Source organism: Melospiza melodia, chromosome 6, assembly GCF_035770615.1.
Source record: "Melospiza melodia melodia isolate bMelMel2 chromosome 6, bMelMel2.pri, whole genome shotgun sequence".
In the NCBI taxonomy this organism is placed as follows: Eukaryota; Metazoa; Chordata; class Aves; order Passeriformes; family Passerellidae; genus Melospiza; species Melospiza melodia.
The window spans coordinates 10857953-10876150 of NC_086199.1; the positions used below are offsets into that span (position 1 = coordinate 10857953).

The 18198-nt window shown below is 37.4% G+C and overlaps 1 protein-coding gene across 10 annotated transcripts in view; it reads right to left on the minus strand.

Moving 5' to 3' along the window:
• TRAF3 (TNF receptor associated factor 3) overlaps positions 1-18198 on the minus strand; it is a 69954-nt gene that overhangs the window by 13400 nt on the left and 38356 nt on the right. For 6 of the 10 annotated variants that reach the window (XM_063159920.1, XM_063159919.1, XM_063159918.1 and 3 more), the window contains 7 exons: positions 17515-17566; positions 15179-15283; positions 14127-14294; positions 9791-9871; positions 7063-7137; positions 5189-5281; positions 637-777 (listed from right to left, as the gene is read on the minus strand). In XM_063159920.1, the coding sequence (XP_063015990.1) occupies positions 637-777; positions 5189-5281; positions 7063-7137; positions 9791-9871; positions 14127-14294; positions 15179-15283; positions 17515-17566 (715 nt within the window). The remainder of the gene's footprint in view (positions 1-636; positions 778-5188; positions 5282-7062; positions 7138-9790; positions 9872-14126; positions 14295-15178; positions 15284-17514; positions 17567-18198) is intronic. The other 4 variants (XM_063159921.1, XM_063159922.1, XM_063159923.1 and 1 more) reach the window with 4 other exon arrangements.

The following is an 18198-nucleotide window of genomic DNA, read 5'->3' on the forward strand; positions in this document are numbered from 1 at the left end:
CTTTGAATACAGAGCAAGGAATTTCAGCTTGGGCTAACCACTGTGCTAGGGCATCCTGAGGATTTCTAGTTTCATGCTGGCTTGTGGCCAGGTCATTCAAAACACAGAACATGAAACTCACACCTATCAGCAAAGGAATAACTAGATAAATTTTCCTCAGAAGGGTAACAGTAATCTGGATTTTTAAAAAGTGTATTCAAATGCATTATGCTATGTTTGAATTAAATCCATACCAAACTGTTCTCACTCATGATTTGTATTTATTTTTAATACCAGCAAGTAGAAAAGGAATATATGTAATATTCAACAATTTTAAGGTGCTAATCTTGTCCTTCAGTGGGACTTCCTTAAGTAGTTTTTTTTTAAGTAAAAAAAAGATTATTCTTCATATAAGATTTCTATTTTGTTTTCAATATTTTCCCTTTTTAAGCTTTTTGTTTTGTTTTGTTTTAACATAGGCTAGGCAATTGCAGTGGTTTACACAACAAACCAGAAAAAATTAACAGAATGGCTCTCTAATAATGTAAAATATCTCCCCCCACTTTTTAATTATACCACCTCACTTCACAAGTGTAAAGGCACAAAACAGAAGCTACTGCCATTTCTGCTTTAATGGGGAGAGTCTGTATTTCTTACCTGTAAATGAAGTATTTTAGATTCATTATTCCGCAGCATTTCCTTCTGTCTTTCAATTTCTATTTCAAAGCTACAAATCTGATTATGTAAAGTTTGTATACTCTTGTTCTTTTCCAAACTTTCATTCTGGAGCAAGGCCACCTGGAAAAAATTCTACAATTACTCCTGCCAAAGTTTATCAAAATACTAAAATAGCTATGTTATTTTAAAACTATCTTAAACACATGAAAGGGATAAGATCCTAATAAAATCTCTCTCCATGTACTGCAAATAAATAAATAAAACCCAACCTTCTGATAGCTAATTTTGCACTTCCAATGTATGACATTGGTACAGCTTTGGCTTAGAAAGTGCAGATGGGACACAAAACCAGCAAAGAATTTGTGTCTAAATGTAACATTTTCTTTATTCGCTTATTGTTTAGCTTGGTTTCCTGGTTCCCACCAACTGACTTGGGAGTTGCTTGGAGTTTGGAAGAAACGACTTAATTCACTCTGAATTGGTGTTAAGAACTCGAGCCCTGCACAGAAGGGACACCAGAGACAAGCTGAGCTGGCTGGATCAGGGAACACTAATCTTCTTCACCTACTCCAATCTGTCCTAACCTATAGCACATTTAAGGAAAAACATCTACATGGGACTGACTTGGCTTAAAAGAATGTGATGGCAAAGAAAACTCTTGAAATGAATGACTGTAGAAGGGATCCATGTATTTGAAGGACAATCCAATGGTGCCTACTAGTAGAAAAGACCAAAGAACTACAGGCTGTGGATTACATTCTCTCTCTGTACTGACATTTTATGAATTTATTCATTAGTGACTCATTCTGTTTTTAAAACATGAGCCTTGTTAGAAGAATATCATTATTATATATCTCCTTGGGGATGAAAGTAATACAGTAAATATTTTCTGTCATACTGCTTAGTGCTTGTTCATTAATGTGGTTTGGAGAAGGGGGCTGCTTGGTGGTGGTGCATTGCTTTTTGGAGAAATGCAGTTTTCCCCCAGGCAAGATCATTCAGCAGCAAAAATGCAGAAAACAAACACTTGGCACAAGATGATGTTTGGACATGCCCTGACTATTCCACAGATAGATCTTCAAATGGATATGACAGAGCACCGTTTCAGACCCAAAAAAGTCTTGATGAATGTTTCACATCAAGACCAATTACTTGGATGTTTCATGGTCTAAAAAAAATCTACTCCTGGCCTCTATTACAGCTGCTAGTTTGAGGTTAAGCTACCTCCACCTCTGATGTGGGTGCCACTGTAGAATTCCATCCCCCTAACTGCCCTCTAATCTGACACCATCACCAAATCCCTTATGTGTCACTGCATTCCTAGCAGAACTCAGCCTGTTTGAAAAGCTAATTAATCTCAAATCTCTGAACCTAAACTAGACAAAGGACTGTCAAAGTCCACAGGCATTCAGCGAGTTCTTCAGGTGGGGCCCAAAAATACAGAGATACCACAATATATGTGTGGGTATCTACTTTTCAATATAGTACAATGCAGTACATGTGCACACACACACACAGGTTGGTTCTGCACTTTATCCATGGAAAAACTGGCAAAAGAAACTCAACAGAAATGAGACAAAGCTAAGTTTGTCAGTGCAGAGAGAGAAGCAATACTGAGACTGAAGGAATGACTAGGTACCAGAAAAAATTTAAATTTAAACCAGTACCTCTGTCTCCCAGATATTTAAGATCTGCTGGGTGGACACTTCATTTTTTTGCATCCTCCATTTCCGTAATGAATCAGAGTTCTTTAGTTAATTGTGATCTTTACATTTCCCTTTTCTCACTGTTTCCTCCCCAGGCCTCCCAATCACAAGGCAGTTATGGGCTGGGTCACTAAGCATTGCATTTCCATTTTTGTACAAGTTATAAAACGTGGGGCTGTTTTGTACTGAGATTTTTCCACGCAGCCTTACAGAATACAAGAAAAGCAGAATTATGTCCTGCAGTCCTTAATCAGACAGAACTGTCATTGCTAAGTCAGCAATTGTAGTTTGGCTGTGATTTGTGAATAATAAAAAAAAAATTTAACACTAAATAGTTTCCTAACTATTGTTTCAACATAAGTCTTTGGAACTTCAGTTTAAAAAAGGGTGAAGGAAACACAGCATCTAATTACACATTGCATCAGCTTCCTTTACTTAGCTGGCATATTTGAAATATTCCTAGGAAAAAGCATGCTCTTATTCAGCAATTTTGCAAATTAAGCTGTTGCTTACTGTTGCTTACTAAAGAAGAATGGAAAAAACCATATGCCACAAGAAACTGTATTCAAACAGGTTCCATACTTAGGTCTCATATAAAAAAAACAGTTTATACCAGTTTTCTGTAAGAATGTGATGAAGCCACAAAATTACTTTCAACTAATTATTTCCAACATTACAAAACTGTGGGAGTTCAGTCTGCAATTCTACATCATCACAGAGGGGAAAAAAGCACTGAATTTTAATTCCCCCCACAAAGTTTTGATTCAAGATTTTACATCTGACCTTCTCTCACTACTCTTTGCCAGCAGCACCATTCAATACCAAACTCCTAACTTAGCACAAGCTTTGCAGCTCTGAAGACTTCTAGTTTGCCTACTCCACCTGCACTGTTAAAGAATGTGGCGACTGGGAGGAGAGAAGCCCTCCACAGAGACAACCCCAAATGAAATCTTGACCCTATACAAACTAAGAAAACTTCCACTGGCTTCAGCAGGGCTAAGATTTCTGAGATAACCATCAGCCAGTGTGACTTGGCACTGTTGTTCTTCAGTGCATTGATTAATTTTTTCCTCAAAGAAGAGCACAGCAATGAAGTTACAAATCATTTTGTTACCCTTCCCTAGAATAAAGTCACTGACATATGACATGTGGTTAGCTATTCTGGTAACTTGGCACTGGCTTGGGATTTCCAGTGATTCAACTCTTTATTATGAATAGGAAGAAGTCTATAAAGCAGGAAGTAAAAAGAAAAAAAATGGACATATGACGATAAGCAGTTTTGTCCTAAATGAAAGTTGAAACAAAAGTCGAGCATAAAACAGTAGCGAAGTGTATCATCTCTAATGTCTGTAAGAGACAAACATAGAACCACTGGGCATTTTTTAAATGACAAAGCACCCCTCAGGACACTGAGAAAAGGCAAAACATGATCTATTCTGCAAGTCACAGGGAAAGTGGGTTTTTTCCTATGATGTGAAATAAATAGTATAATTTTCAGATTAATGAAAAACGAACTAAGGATATGAATCTGTAATGAATCTGTATCTCCCAAAACTGAAAAATGTAAATTCCTACATTGACAAAGTTTCAATGCAAAAGCAAACTTAACTAATGTTATGGATCCTCAAACTAAGACCTGCTTATACACATAGAAAAATTGTATCTAAAAAAATCTGTATTAGAACTCTGCCAGGTTCAATGGCTTCTTTAAGAGGCTTCAAGTTCAAAACCAAGCAGTTCAGGAACAACCATGCAGAGGGCAAAAAACATATTACACTGTTCCAGTTAATTGTCTGCTTTAAAACTACAATTCCTGCAACTGCATGACCTTGCTGGAGACCCAGGCAGAAGAGATCTCTGTAGGCCAAGAAGGGCATGTGCTTTTTAGACAGAGTTTGCTTATGATCTGCTCTGAGATGACAGAAATCATATCCCAAGTGCCACTGAGCTTACACTGGAATTGCTACTTGTGAACTCATTTGAGAAAAGTCTGAAGGGGGCTTCTCACTCTTGTGCCTGCATTTGTAGAATACTTTGGTAATTCTGGTAATTCTTCTTTCCCTTCAAAATACAGAAACATCAGTTTGATGCCTACGTAAGACTTTGTCTAAAGGATTTAAGAAAACAGCGATTTGTTCTGAAATTTTGCTTTTTTTAAATCAAAGGCTTGAATTTTATTTGCAGAACATGTGGTTAAGTCATTCAAGCTTATTCACAAGATCATAGCTGATACAACTCCCAGCATCTCCCAAATCCCAAACAATTTAAAACCTGGAGTCCCAAGGAAACACTGTAACATGAACTTCATGCTGGTCTAGCACTAAAGCAGACATCATCATGCCCATGAGTTACAATATATTTAATTTAATTAACCTGTGCAGGTCTTTAAGTTTGGAGAGCAAGAACAAAAATAAATAAAATAAATTACCAGTTTATTACACACTTCTGAAGTTATGTCAGGAAAAATGATGAGGTAGCAAAGATACAGCTCATAGTGCTGCCATGGCTTTCTGAACTCTCTGTTCTGTAAGAAGGCAGCTCAGAGAGGAAATATAACACTGGACTGTTTATTTATCTGAAGGAAGTGTTTTAATGAAGTTATCAATGAGGAAAATTGTCCATGGAGTTGCGAAGCCAAGTTTCTCACAGCATTTTATCATATAATAAAGGCACAAAGATATGCTAAATGGCTTGATAGCTTTTGAAGCCTACCAGTGCTTTAGCTGTAGTGTTGAACAGCTGTAAAAGAGAAAAAAGCTTTTCTTCCAGTACTTCTGTATGATTTAAAGAAGTCAATGAAAATTAGAAGTGAGTAGAAGATATACCTTATTTTCTAGAGCATTGCTCCACTCTTTCAATAAGTTAACATGCTGCACTGCTGAGCTGGCTTCATGTGCTTTAATTTGTTGGTTTGTTCCCTGTGACAACAAAGAATTTATACATTTTAGCCAATTCCACTTCTTTTAAACCTACAAAGAAAGAGTATATAAAGACATCGAACCAACACTACATATTTTGGTTCACAGGTGCTTGTTGCAGAACTGTAGAGAGGAGGGAAATCTACGTGGGAATTTACAAAAATCAGGAATACATTTAATATAGCAAGTGTTTTATACAACTGCTATGTATCTCCATGCAGTGTGCTTGATAACTCAAACAATAAAGATGAACAAGTTTTACAAAATGAGTTGTATTTTAGAGCCTTTTGTGTAGCTTAGAACTAAACAAAGCACAGTAAAACCCTTGAGCCATATAAAATCTTCCAATTCCACTGACTGTAATTTAAAACTTCCGTTCCATTTCATGAACAGCTTCATAAGCATTACATTTTCCTTCAGCTGAATATTAAAGACAAATATTTAAGATAAATTTATCACTGGAAACTGCCAGCTTTATAAACTACACTGAGAGTTATTACAATGCCTATTTTGTCACATTAAGATGTTACCATGATTGTTCTGTGATACTCAGATATGCTGCCTCTGCACAACCTATAAGTGCTGTTACAAATAATCACTATATAGTTTACAGAACACACATAGATTATATACAGAGTACATAAGATGCAGACCACATTACTTACTTCATTTGTATTGTGCTGCTTACACCTACTTCAGTAAGTGCTTTGCAATGCAGAGAATGTTAGCTTTGATGGTAGATAGTGCTGCAAAGCAACTGAAAGGGTTTCAATGATCCTCAAGGTATGTACTCTATATAAAGTACTAAAAATATATATGTGGATATATGTACATATATGCACACATATACATACATAAAATGAATGGCAATACGTACAACATAACAGTGGGCAGGCTTACAGCATTGATCAGTTCTACCTCTAAGAGCATTACTGTTAACACTTAAAAAGATGAATGCTCATTATTTAAGAACCTGGAAATACCTGCAGGATATCATCTATAGAGATGTGTTGCTCCTCAGTGAGTCCTTGTCCTGTTAAATAGCCATAGGCTAACAAAGGAATCATTCTATCAGATAAATGCCATTTCTTCCTGTCAGCGGTTTCTGAAATGTCCTGACTAATATTTTCATTACATAAGCATCCCAATTCCCCAGGATTTATGGTAAGGGAAGCAGAATATTGGAATAAACTGGAATACTACTACTGAAACTAAACTCTCAGGTTTTACTTTATTTTTTTAATATTGCAGGGATTGCCAGGATTAAAACCTAAAACTTTTCTTTAAAAATGAATTTCATGCTTTGATTATACACCTGTGTGCACACAGACATACTAATGCACATAAAAATACATGTTTTAAGTGTGCTAACCTACATGTAACCTCAATTAAAAATATTAAGACACACAAATGAGAGAAAATATAAACATACTTAGTTGAAGAAAATGCTTTCATAGAAACAACTGAAGGTACCAGTCTATTATCTGAAGAACTAAAGAGACTTTCCTCTTATCCTCAGTTAACAAGTTCTTCAAATGGTTCATATTCCTATTTCAACAAGATACACCTAACAACTGAACTCACAAACCACTGCAGGAATGTGTGGGCTTTTCATGTTGATTATTTTAAAATGCAAAATCAAACATCTCCTGTATAATCACTTGGTGCAACTGGATGATTTTCTTAACTGAAACTAGAGAAGTCCAGAACTTTAATGTCAAAGAATTAGGTTCTATTTGCAGACTTTCATCAATTGGGAAGTATAATTGTTATATACTGACCTGAAAAGTGCAGCCATAACGCTTAAAACTACAGGTACTTGGGGCATTAATACATTCTGACAAATGTGCATTCAACTGCAATAGGAAAAAAATGTGAGTTTTGGCAAAAAGACTTTTGCATGATAACATAAAGGGCAGAGGTTATCAGGTTTGTATTGTGTGCCATTTGCAGAACATACAACACACATGTGTATATTTTCTCCAGTCTGATCTCAAGTGCTAATTCTGTATATACACATATGTAAACCACACACACATGCCATACAGTATACAGTGTGATACATTTAATATACAGTGAAACTTCTACCAAAGACTATTTCAATGGGCAACCCAATTTAAGAACATACTCTATAATTATTTGATTTCATTTGACTTTAGTGAATGGCTCATCTTTTCTCAAAAAATGAAATTTTTTTTTACTGGTGCTCTGAGCAAGTCTTAAGATCAGTTTCACTGTAGTAAAGTACATTTTTTTTCTGATCCTAATTTCACGAGGAGCCAAGTTTTCAAAACATAACATGCAATTCTCCGTGCCTAAATTTAACAGTTATATTACACAAAAAAGACTAAACAAGTACTGCATGAAACAGACAAAGAGTTTTAGAATAGGTACTGTTAAGTCACTTCTATAAAAATGCAGTACACGGGATTAAAACTGATTAGTAAAATGCCTGCATTTTTCACAGATTGAGATTTAGTCCAATATCTTGGATTATTACAAGCACAGACCACTTTTGATTTAAAAGTAAACCAATTCACAGAAGCATGTACATATACATGGACAGCAGCAGCACAGACGGCAGCAGCTGGATGCAAACTGCCTAAGAGTTGGAGCAGAGAGACATTTTTGGAAAGGACAGCCTAACAAACACTCTCCTTTCAAAAACAGAGTCTGCAGTTTGTATTTCCCACAAAGCAGACAGGAGCCAGAGCTTGGCTCCTCAGCTGGCATCACTCTTTTGGGCTGCAGAATCTCATCTGAAATTCCCACACCTTAAGCCCCACATGACTCGGCTCATCCACCTCCCTGGAAAGAAGTGGTGAATCAACACTGCTCTCAATGTGTAGCTCTGGAACAGACAAGAGAGTCTGTAAAATCTCTTACTGAGATGCCATCAGTCACTCATCTCTGATTCACAACTATTGTGTTCTAAACACTACCTGTAGAAATTCACAGTATCATTTCAAAAGACATGTAGTGGAGAAAAAAAAATGAAGTAAGAAAGGGACATGTGGTCTAACAGGTTTTACAAGAATGCCACGTTTTTCAACTTCTGAAAACCAGAAGTCTGCCAAGGAGTTATGAATTAAACATGAAAATTGCCTTTTATTCTACAGTAAGATATCCACTTGTACACTACAGAATTTTCTCAAACTGTTAGGCAGGCATTTTCTCATTTTCTGCATTAGACTTCTTGTCCCTAATCATGCAACCAAGAAATACATACATTTTCACAGTATTAGGAAAAAAAAAAATAGGCAACATACAGCAACAGATGATGCAGGGCAAAGGGCTGTTTAAATTTCTGTTCCTACCCATGGTTTCAAACCCCATTCTAACTCTGTGTGTAACAACCCAGCCTTTAATGGTGCAGCCCTCACAAGCACTCAGACACACCTCTTCTGAAAGTAACTGCTGAAATCAGGCTTTAAGAATAAGCCAAAGTGCTCCAGAACCAGGATCTAATCTTGGCAGTAAGCACTGGTAGGGTTGGCCAGTATAAGTATCTTCTCTTTTCTTAACAGCTCAATTTCTCTTAATAAATACAATATCTATCATATATTTTGTATTTCATTATCTTGGAGGAAAAGACTGCATTAAACTTTGGCAGGAGTCTTATGTGCCTTCTGCACTCTGCCACAATTAATAATTTACAAATGCAACTAAAAATGGTATGAATCCAGCTTGGGAAGTAAGTAGCAGAGGAAAGAGAAAAGCTCATCCTCAGATCAGAAACTTCAGTTTCCTTAAAAGAGGCTTACTGAGTGATGAAGACTCCAGTAAGTTCTTCTCTATCCTTGGCAAGTAAGTTCTACTTTAAGGGAAAAATTAAGTACCTCAATTTTGACAGATGCTACTTTTATCTTTTCATGTACAAGAACATGGATCTCTTCAAAGTCAGGCTTAAGTTTTTTTTCATCTACATACTAATTACTGGAAGCTTCTACACATCAGGAGAAATTTTATGCATTGTTGCATCAGCTGTTAGTGTGTTGTACTCAACCTTAATCTTACACCATTTCTCTAAGTATCAGTTACTATTTTCCCCCTAAAATTTAATAAATTTAATAGCAATTTAAGTTTTTCCATGAAATTACACATCTGTATGATTTTTGTAGTCTTTACTAACTCTTGTCAATGTGGACTGAATTTTAATTGTGTATTTTTATTTTAATATAAGCTAACTACCCCAAGATGCTGCTCTGTGGTGCTGAAATGAGGGAAGGGCAGGGGGAGAGCTAGTAAAAACAAAAGCAAGGAGGACATGCGCTAATCTTGGACAAGCCAAGTGTAATAATGACTCAAAATAAAGAAATTGTTTCTTTTAAAATAGTTTTTCAAGAAATCATTAAAAATATTTGAGTGTTATCACACTTAACTGTGTGGTAGAAAAAGCTTTTCCTTAGATCTCACATTTTAACAAGGAAATGGCTTCTGGCAAAATTCTTGCGAGATCTTACTAAAGACATTTAATTTTTCAGCACAACACTGGGCATCACTTCTTACCTCGCTCCTCATGAGTGTTTTAACACTACATTTATGAGGACATGAAACCATGACACATGGGCAGTCTGTATCTTCATGTTTCTACAGAGGAAAAAAGCAAACAAACCACAAATCAGACCTTACTCTTTAATTAAGAGAGGACTTACCTGCAAAGAAAAGCATCCTACAATAATTAAAAATCCCACAAGATTTTTTCAATGTTATTCCCAGTTGCACAGTTACAGAACTGCAATTGCTCAAACATCATTTTATACTTCTGATGGAGGTGTTGATATCTTGAAGCAAAACCAAGGGTTTCCTTTTGTTTTCCTATGCAAAGCAAATCTATTTTCTTACCATTTTATTGGTTTTACTTCATACAATGAAATAGCAGTCAAAGTAAAGTTTAAATCCCCAACAATTACTCACAAAATTGGGCATCTTTAAGAGAAAGCAGAACCAGTCGAGATGGCCTTTCTAGTGAGGGTATATACTGCATGGAAAAGTTCATTAGAAATGTACACTGCCCACTCTTAGGGATTCTCTTTCCTACGTATGGATATTCCCTTCTAATTTTTTTCCAATTTTGATTCATAAATACCTGATATTAAGATTCACTGTTACACATCATAATGCTGGGCAGGGATTTTAACCTGAATCCAGATGACAAGTTATCTCAGCACAGCTATCAAACCCTACCACCCCGGTGAGGAAGAAAGTCAGGCCCAAGATAACTGAATTTACATTTCCTCTCTGTCTTCTCAACAAAATGAAAAATCTGTTTCTCGTCAAGTGACATGTCCCATTCAACTTGAAACACACTGCTTCATTTCTGGTACTTGAGAAAAGCAAAGGAAACAAAGCTCTAGATTTATAAGCCTGTTAGAAAGGGAAGAACAAATAGCATGCCCTTTTTGCCCAGTAACCAGGTCTATTTTTTGAAACAAGACCGAGAAGTAAAGGAGAACTGATCTCCAAGATGTGAAAGGCCTTGGTCAGAATTCTGGCACTGTCTGAAGTTGTGTATCATCTCCTTTTAGAGCAGCCATCAGATGCTGTCCTGAGCCATCTACCCTGCCATGCTCCCCACTCACACTCACTCACTTGGGCTGTGGCACAGTCCCAGTGACAGGGACCGGGGAACCCTCAGCTCAGCCAGAGAGCTGGGACAGCTCCTGAGCCACCTTCAGTCCATCCCCACCAGGGTACCCAGGCTGGAGCAGTGCCAGCCCCTCTCCTCAGAGCAGCCTGCCAGGGTGACAGCCATGCTCTTCTGACAAGAGGAGCCCCAAAGCACCCCTCCTGCTCAGAGTCTAGAGCTGGACCTGGGCCTCTCATTCTGAACATACCTGGAATTGTGCTGAAGGGAGACATCTCACACAACCACGTGGCTTTAGGAGCCTGATGCCCTACACAAGTCCTTATCTATTTATCAACTACAAACCCAGACAAGTAATACTCCCTTCTAATGTTCATTCCCTAATTTTAATTCCCTAACCCTCTTCCCTAACCTACCCAAACCATCTGACAAAGGCTGTGACACCGAGTCTTGGTTCATGATAAGAAATGGCAACATGCCATTTCTCAGCATTCTCTCCTGGTTTCCTCCTTGCTCCACATCCCAGTGTCCACTCACTGAAGCCACAGCAAACCTTTCCAGAGACTTCAGGAGATACCAGAGTAACCCCAGTCCAGGGACAGAACTCTCTCCCTCCCAATCTCAATTCACCCAGTTGAGGACATAAAGCCAAACACCAAATGCAGCACAAACCACAGGTGACAGCACATGCAGGGCTCCCAACACAGGTGAGGGCAGGATTTTAACACAGCTCTCAGAAGAGCCAGGGCCACATGAGGAACATGTCTGGCTCCAGAGCAGTGACAGGGAGCAAGGGACAATGTCTGGAGTCATCCCCAGCATTATCCCAGTCAGCTCAGCTGTGTTTCAGACCATGGGGCAGAGCCCAGATTGTCCTGGCAGGGTCTGGTTTATGGCCAGGGTTTCAGGGAGGAGCCCAGGCACAAAACAGTGCTGTCCTTCCAGATCCCTGTCACACTACTGCTGTCTAAGTATCAGTGTTACAGGACAAGCACTTCCAAGCAGTTTTGTGGATTACACACAGAAAAATACAGTAATCCAGGAGCATTTAATACTACTGATTTCCATTTTAACAATGCACCATCTTTATCTGTCAGGAGGAGGTAGAGGATGGAAAAGGTAGGTTTGTGACAAAAAGAAACCCTACATTTTTAGATGGTTTGAACAAAGGACATTAGGAGGCAAAGTCACCAAGTGGGCATGCAGGCAAGACAAATGCAATTTAAAAAAGCTTTCTACTAACATTGTTAACTTGTTGGAGTCTGCCTCCAACCACGGGGATTTCCTACCCCACCAGTCACGGGATTCTATGAAGACATGAACCACATGCTCTCCAGTAAAATTTTTTGTTTCCATTTGCATACCTTTTTTCTCAGTCTGCTCCCCCTACGTCCGTTTTCAGTTCAAGTCACTGAGGCCAGCTTCAGTCATTATTACATTAGAGAAAATTCTAGGCTACAAAACCCAGAGACGAACTCAAGCTCATCTCTAAAAATCCAGTTTTGTCAATGGGGTGACAAAACTCAAATAAGAAGTAAAAAGAAACCTTACAGTACCTAAAGGAGCCTACAGAAAGCCAGTGAGGGACTTTTTTTTATGGAGGCATGTAGAGATAGGACAAGGGAGAAGGGCTTTAAGCTGATAGAGGGCAGATTTAAATTAGATACTACGAAGTTCTAGACTGTGAGTGTGGTGAGGCACTGGAACAGATTTTTCAGAGAAATAGTGAATGCTTAGTCCCTGGAAGCATTCAAGGCCATGCTGGATGTGGTTTTAAGCAACCTGGTCAAGTGGAAGCTCTCCCTGCCCACAGCAGAAGAGCTGGAACAAGAATGATCTTTAAGGTCCCTTCCAAGCCAAACCATTCTGTGATTGTAAGATTCAAACATACAGTGTCATTAAGCTTCTCATTCTCATTACTAAAGTATAGTGAGATAACATTTTATCAGGCCACAACAAAGAAGCCCATCTGCATTTCTATAACCACTGAACTTTTAAAAATCTAGGAAAAAGCCCCAAAAATATCAGCCAATCCAGTTTGCAAAACATAGTTAAAACTCACTGATTTTGTCTGTTAAGACACCACACATTTTTTAGCATCACTTTTTGCCTCATGCCAATCCCCAGCTAATCATAATTCTGGGAGAATAGCATCCCTGATCTACCTAAATACACTTCACCTCTGTATCAGAATGTACAAGAATAAATACAGGGCAGACCTAATTTCTTCTGTGTATTTTCAAGTCTCAACCACCTTATTCTAGGTAAGGCACAGTTATTGAACTACCAGCCCCTGTGAGTGTGCACTCAAATAACTGAGAGACAAATCTAAACCAGAACTTGGGAAGTTTCTACCTATGCCTTTTTGTAACAACATCTCCAAGCAAAAAACATTTCTCATCATTGTCAGACTTCACCTAATAAAAAACACACAAGAACACAAATGACAATAAAATTTCATCACTCTTACTGTAGTAAGAAGGTGTGAGATCCAAAACCATCAAAATACAGAAAGTAGACAGAATTTAAAAAAGAATATTAAACTCATACCAAGATAGATTCAGCATAATATCTTTCCATGTGAAATAACACAAACACAGTCAAGTTAAAATTCTATGTATAATGTAAGCATGACTTTCTCAATCTCTGCTCTGTAATTCTAACCCTCAATATGCTGCCTATCAGACAAGCTACTCTGATGCCAAGAACAGCAGTAACTCATCCTAGGCCTGTCATGTACCACTGCTGGTTATGCCAAGGTACAATTTGTTTTTACATTCTTTCCTTCCTCTCATAAGACAAAACTGGTTTTACATTCTTCCCTTCCTCCCATAACAGATCACACAGTACCCAAGAAGGATTACACAGAAGATGCTATTTTTCCAGTCAACTGCAATGCTTCTGCTTTTCTTGAACAATATTTGATTGTTATTATAGTAGTTGCATTTATTATCTAAATTGTAACAAAATCTAAAAGGCATAGCAAAATCTACCTCAGTATCAATACCAGGCAGTGGATCTGAACTTTTTAAAATGCAGTATCTGAACATCAGAATAAAGAAAATATTTCCTATTCAATGCACATTTTTTCTCAGGAAAAAGACATGTTTTGAAAGTCAGCCTATTTTCTTTTTTGAATTATTAATTCTGGCTGAGGGGCCAAAGTTCTTTAGCCAGCTACAGAGAAGGACAAGGAGAGTTGTTATTATTCTACATTAATGTAGAGAATCTTGATGCATATACAAGAAAATACTGCACCTGCAACATAATCATTGGGACTTGGCTTTTACAGTATTTACAGGTTGTCTCCCGGTATTTACAGGTCTTCTCTACATGGTCTGGCAAATCTTTTCTCAGTATTTTTTCTTTGCAATCAGCACGAGGACATGGGAGTTCTTCAAACTGACAGTCAGTCCTCAAATGCATCTGAAAGATTTTAAAAAAAGTCAATCCAATTAAGTTTTGTGCACATCTTCCATCCTTTGAAGACATCCAACATTCAATAACTTCAGAACCAAAGTAAGGAGAGTTATTTTGTGAACTGCATCACACAAGAGCAAACACTGACAAATCTACTCAGGAATACATTTCTGACTGTACAGCCCCTTTACCTGGACAGCTGATTTCACTGCCTTACAGATGTACATGAGCAGCTCCTACATGAAAAGCATTCTAACACAGCACAAAATTCTACACAGGCTGTTTAAAGAAAAAGTAAGTACTCTTTTTAAAGGTATATTATTCCACATAAACACAGATGCTGCTTTAAATTGTTTAGGTACCTGAGCTTGCTCACTCAAGGCAAGAATCTACACATTTCACTGCAAACTGCTGTGCAACCACACCACACAACTGCTGAACTGCTGAATTACTGCTATCTCATGCCTTCACCAAAACAGCTACAGCTTATTTTACACAGCTCTGGAGAAGGCAAATGTTTAATTTCACACATAAACACCACATGAGAGGATTAAGATAAATAAAACACACCAAAATAGAAATCAAATTTCTCACATTTGTCAAATACACATTAAGATTCTTTACTATTCTATTTCTCCTTCCAGTTCTCATTTGGTTCACACATTAGTATTTCCAGGCTTAAGTGCCAGACAATCACATGATTTTTTATAATTCCTTACAGTCCATAAAAAATCTGAGTTTTAAAACAATTTAAATCTATTGTAACATTTCTAAATCATATTAACTACCAGTGAAAATAAGTTAAAAAACGGGCTGCGATTTTAATTTGTAAGAATTTTTTCATCAGTCTTTAACTCAAAAGAAAGCTTATGACTTTTAGATTAACCTACCAGTAATTGACCCAAAGATAGCTGTTCTTTACAGCCCTTGTTTTCATTTCTGCAGTATATCTGAAGGGCAAGTAGTTCTCTCCTGCAACAATTATCTTTAAATACCTGAAAAATCAAAAATAACTTTATTTTAGAAACTGAAAACCACTCAAGGATATGCAAGTTCAAATAAAGTAGAAGCCATGCAATTCAGCTACAGCAGTGTCATTCAGTTCTAGCTTTATGTGCCAGAAATAAAATACTGCTATTCAATTCTTCTAGAATGTGCACAACACTGAGGTTCCTCCACTGTGAAGCAGCACAATGAAAAAGAGTATTTGGACAGATACTCTACTACCCTTTCAGCTGTACTGTAAATACAATAAAGGGAAAGGTAAAGAAAGGACCAAATTTGCTTTTTCTTGCCAATATTAGGCCTGCACAAGCCAGAACTCTCTCCATTGTTTGGGGAGCTGCTGTATTAGGCACAACACCACAGAACAAAAGAGACTCAAAGCACAGTAGTTTGGAGAGGAAGCATTTAATGGATGGTGGTCCCAAAATTACCAGACTGGATGGTTGGAATACCTACCTGCATTTCAGTGGCAAAATTACAGATATTTTCTAAGGTTTTGGAGGGAAGGAGGTTTTTTATTTTGCAGATAAGCAGGCTCTAACTATCTGTCTATTTTAATGTTTATAAGCACTTTCAGTGGTTTTGTCCACAATAAAACTGGAAGAAGTTACAAATAGAGAGGTTGGGGCTTGAGTTTTACCCTACAAGAGACAACACAACTGAACTCTCAAGGAGCCAAACTGCAACAGGCAGGAACTAGAGAGATACAAGAACTGAAAACCATTACTGCTATTTTGAAATCCAAAACCAGAGATAACCTTCTAATTGTTTTTCAACTGCTTTAATAGCCATTAAGAAATACCTCAAGAGCCAAGCCCAACCTATGACTGCTTTTCTGATAAACAGACTCCTGTGATAATGTGCACACTGCAGCACTCCTGTAATTATGGAATGGTTCTGCATGCTAACACTTAACCAAGAATTATAATCCACCTGCCCACAGTGACTACGAACCTATCCCCAGTATCAGTGAAGAAGGGAACACTGCAATCACTCTCATCTGATCCCATCTGACACAGGTCACTGATTTCTATTTACTTTTCAGAAGCGTGTGGGAAGTTTAATGAATCAACAAGTCTCATTTAAATAATCAATTGGCTATGCTGCAGTATCTCTTGCAAAGTAATTCACAGGGTCAGTATGCAGAGTTTTGCTGACTGAAGATAAGGTAAGAAGACAACCTTTAAAGTTTTTCAACGACTATCTAAAAGCATTTCTGTGATTTAGGACTTGAGCATTCTGTGGGAAGAGAGGTGTCCAGTTTCATGGAAAACACTGATTTTCACAGTCAAACAGGTATTTAGTATACATTGGCCTTCTTGTCCTGTTTTAAAGATACTTGAAGTTACATAACAAATGTACATATTTATGTATATTGAGAGCCAGAAAGTCAGAGTTAAAAGAACAAATAAATTAGGCATGACGAGTCTGAGCTCCTGGAGAGTCCATCCATGTTAAAACTAAATTACACTGAGCACTGTTCAGTGAACTGTTTTAGATTAAAACAAAGAGATATTAACATACCCATCAACCTTTTCTTCAAAATGGTTAAAGACAAGTATTCATTTAGGCAAGAAAGAGTACTAGCACAAATCATTTACTGAACACTTTAGCAATACTGTTCAACCACATAAACCGTGTACTAAGCCAAGAAATTTTTCTACCTTCAATGTTTCAAAGGCAGCAAAAAGTTTTGATGTGAAAAATCATGTAGAGGGTATCACTGAAATAACTTACACCTATAAAAAAGAATCTGATCCATTACTATTACTGTAACTCCCCACTGTCCTAATTCCAGTGGGATTCACTGAACACCACACTATAAAAAGAGAGGAGTGAAACAGCAGCCACTGCTCTAGAGCCAAATCAGTGTTCACCTAGACCTGTCTCATCCCTGCACCTACAGGAGAAGGAATATTTCTTATCATCCTCTTGATTGATGGGAGGACAAGTGCAATGTGTTGCTGCAGCTCCCAGCTATGAATACAAGATATGACACCTGTCTGGACTTTTTGGGATGAAGCTGATGTGTTTTCTACCATGAGGTTGACAGGAAAAATGAGACACCTACCTCCATAAAATGCATGGCTTAGGTTTTATGACAAACCTACCTTTCTAGGCAGCTTATTAGGTTTATGAAATAATTACCACATAACAGTAACACAACTTGTGGATGCCACACAGTTCAATACTCTTGAATAAAAAATTATTTTAACAATACCTTATCTTTTACTATGCTTTCTTGACACGCTGTACATTTTGGACTAGAAGATCTGAAGAGAAAAGAAAAACACTATTTCAGCTCATCTGAATTTTTCTAGTACAAAAATTTCCATTTATGAGGCACTTCATTTTGATTATTCAACATATTCTAAAACCATTAAAAGTGGATATAGTTCATTATAAGGAGAAAATACAACATTATTTCAATAAACTCGAACATTTGAGTTTTCACTGGAAAGTATCTGGCATTCCCAAAGAAGTAAAATCACCACAATGTCTCCAGACAACTGCAAAGTGGTTTTCAAGTTGGCAAAATTAATTTCTTTTTTCAGTCTGCACCTGATCCAAAATTGTTGTCATTTCTCAATCTGTGAAAAAAGGCATATTGTCTCTTTAATTATTGTTTTTCAAACAATACCTAATGAAAATTTACTTTTTCTGACAGTCAGTTATGCATCCTTTTAGGGTAAAAAAGTATTTATGTCCATGTCCTTCAAGTCTGTTCTGGTTTTAGCAACTGTTACAGATGCTTGCTGCCTCCTCTATCTGAAATACTGCCTTGTAGCTGTCTTAGTAAACTAATTATTAAACTTGTGACCTTTTGGACAACAGGCAGAATCAGGAGCAGGGAGGCTGTGACGAGAAACTGGAGTGCAGAAAACCTGAGTTTCTACAGCTGTTT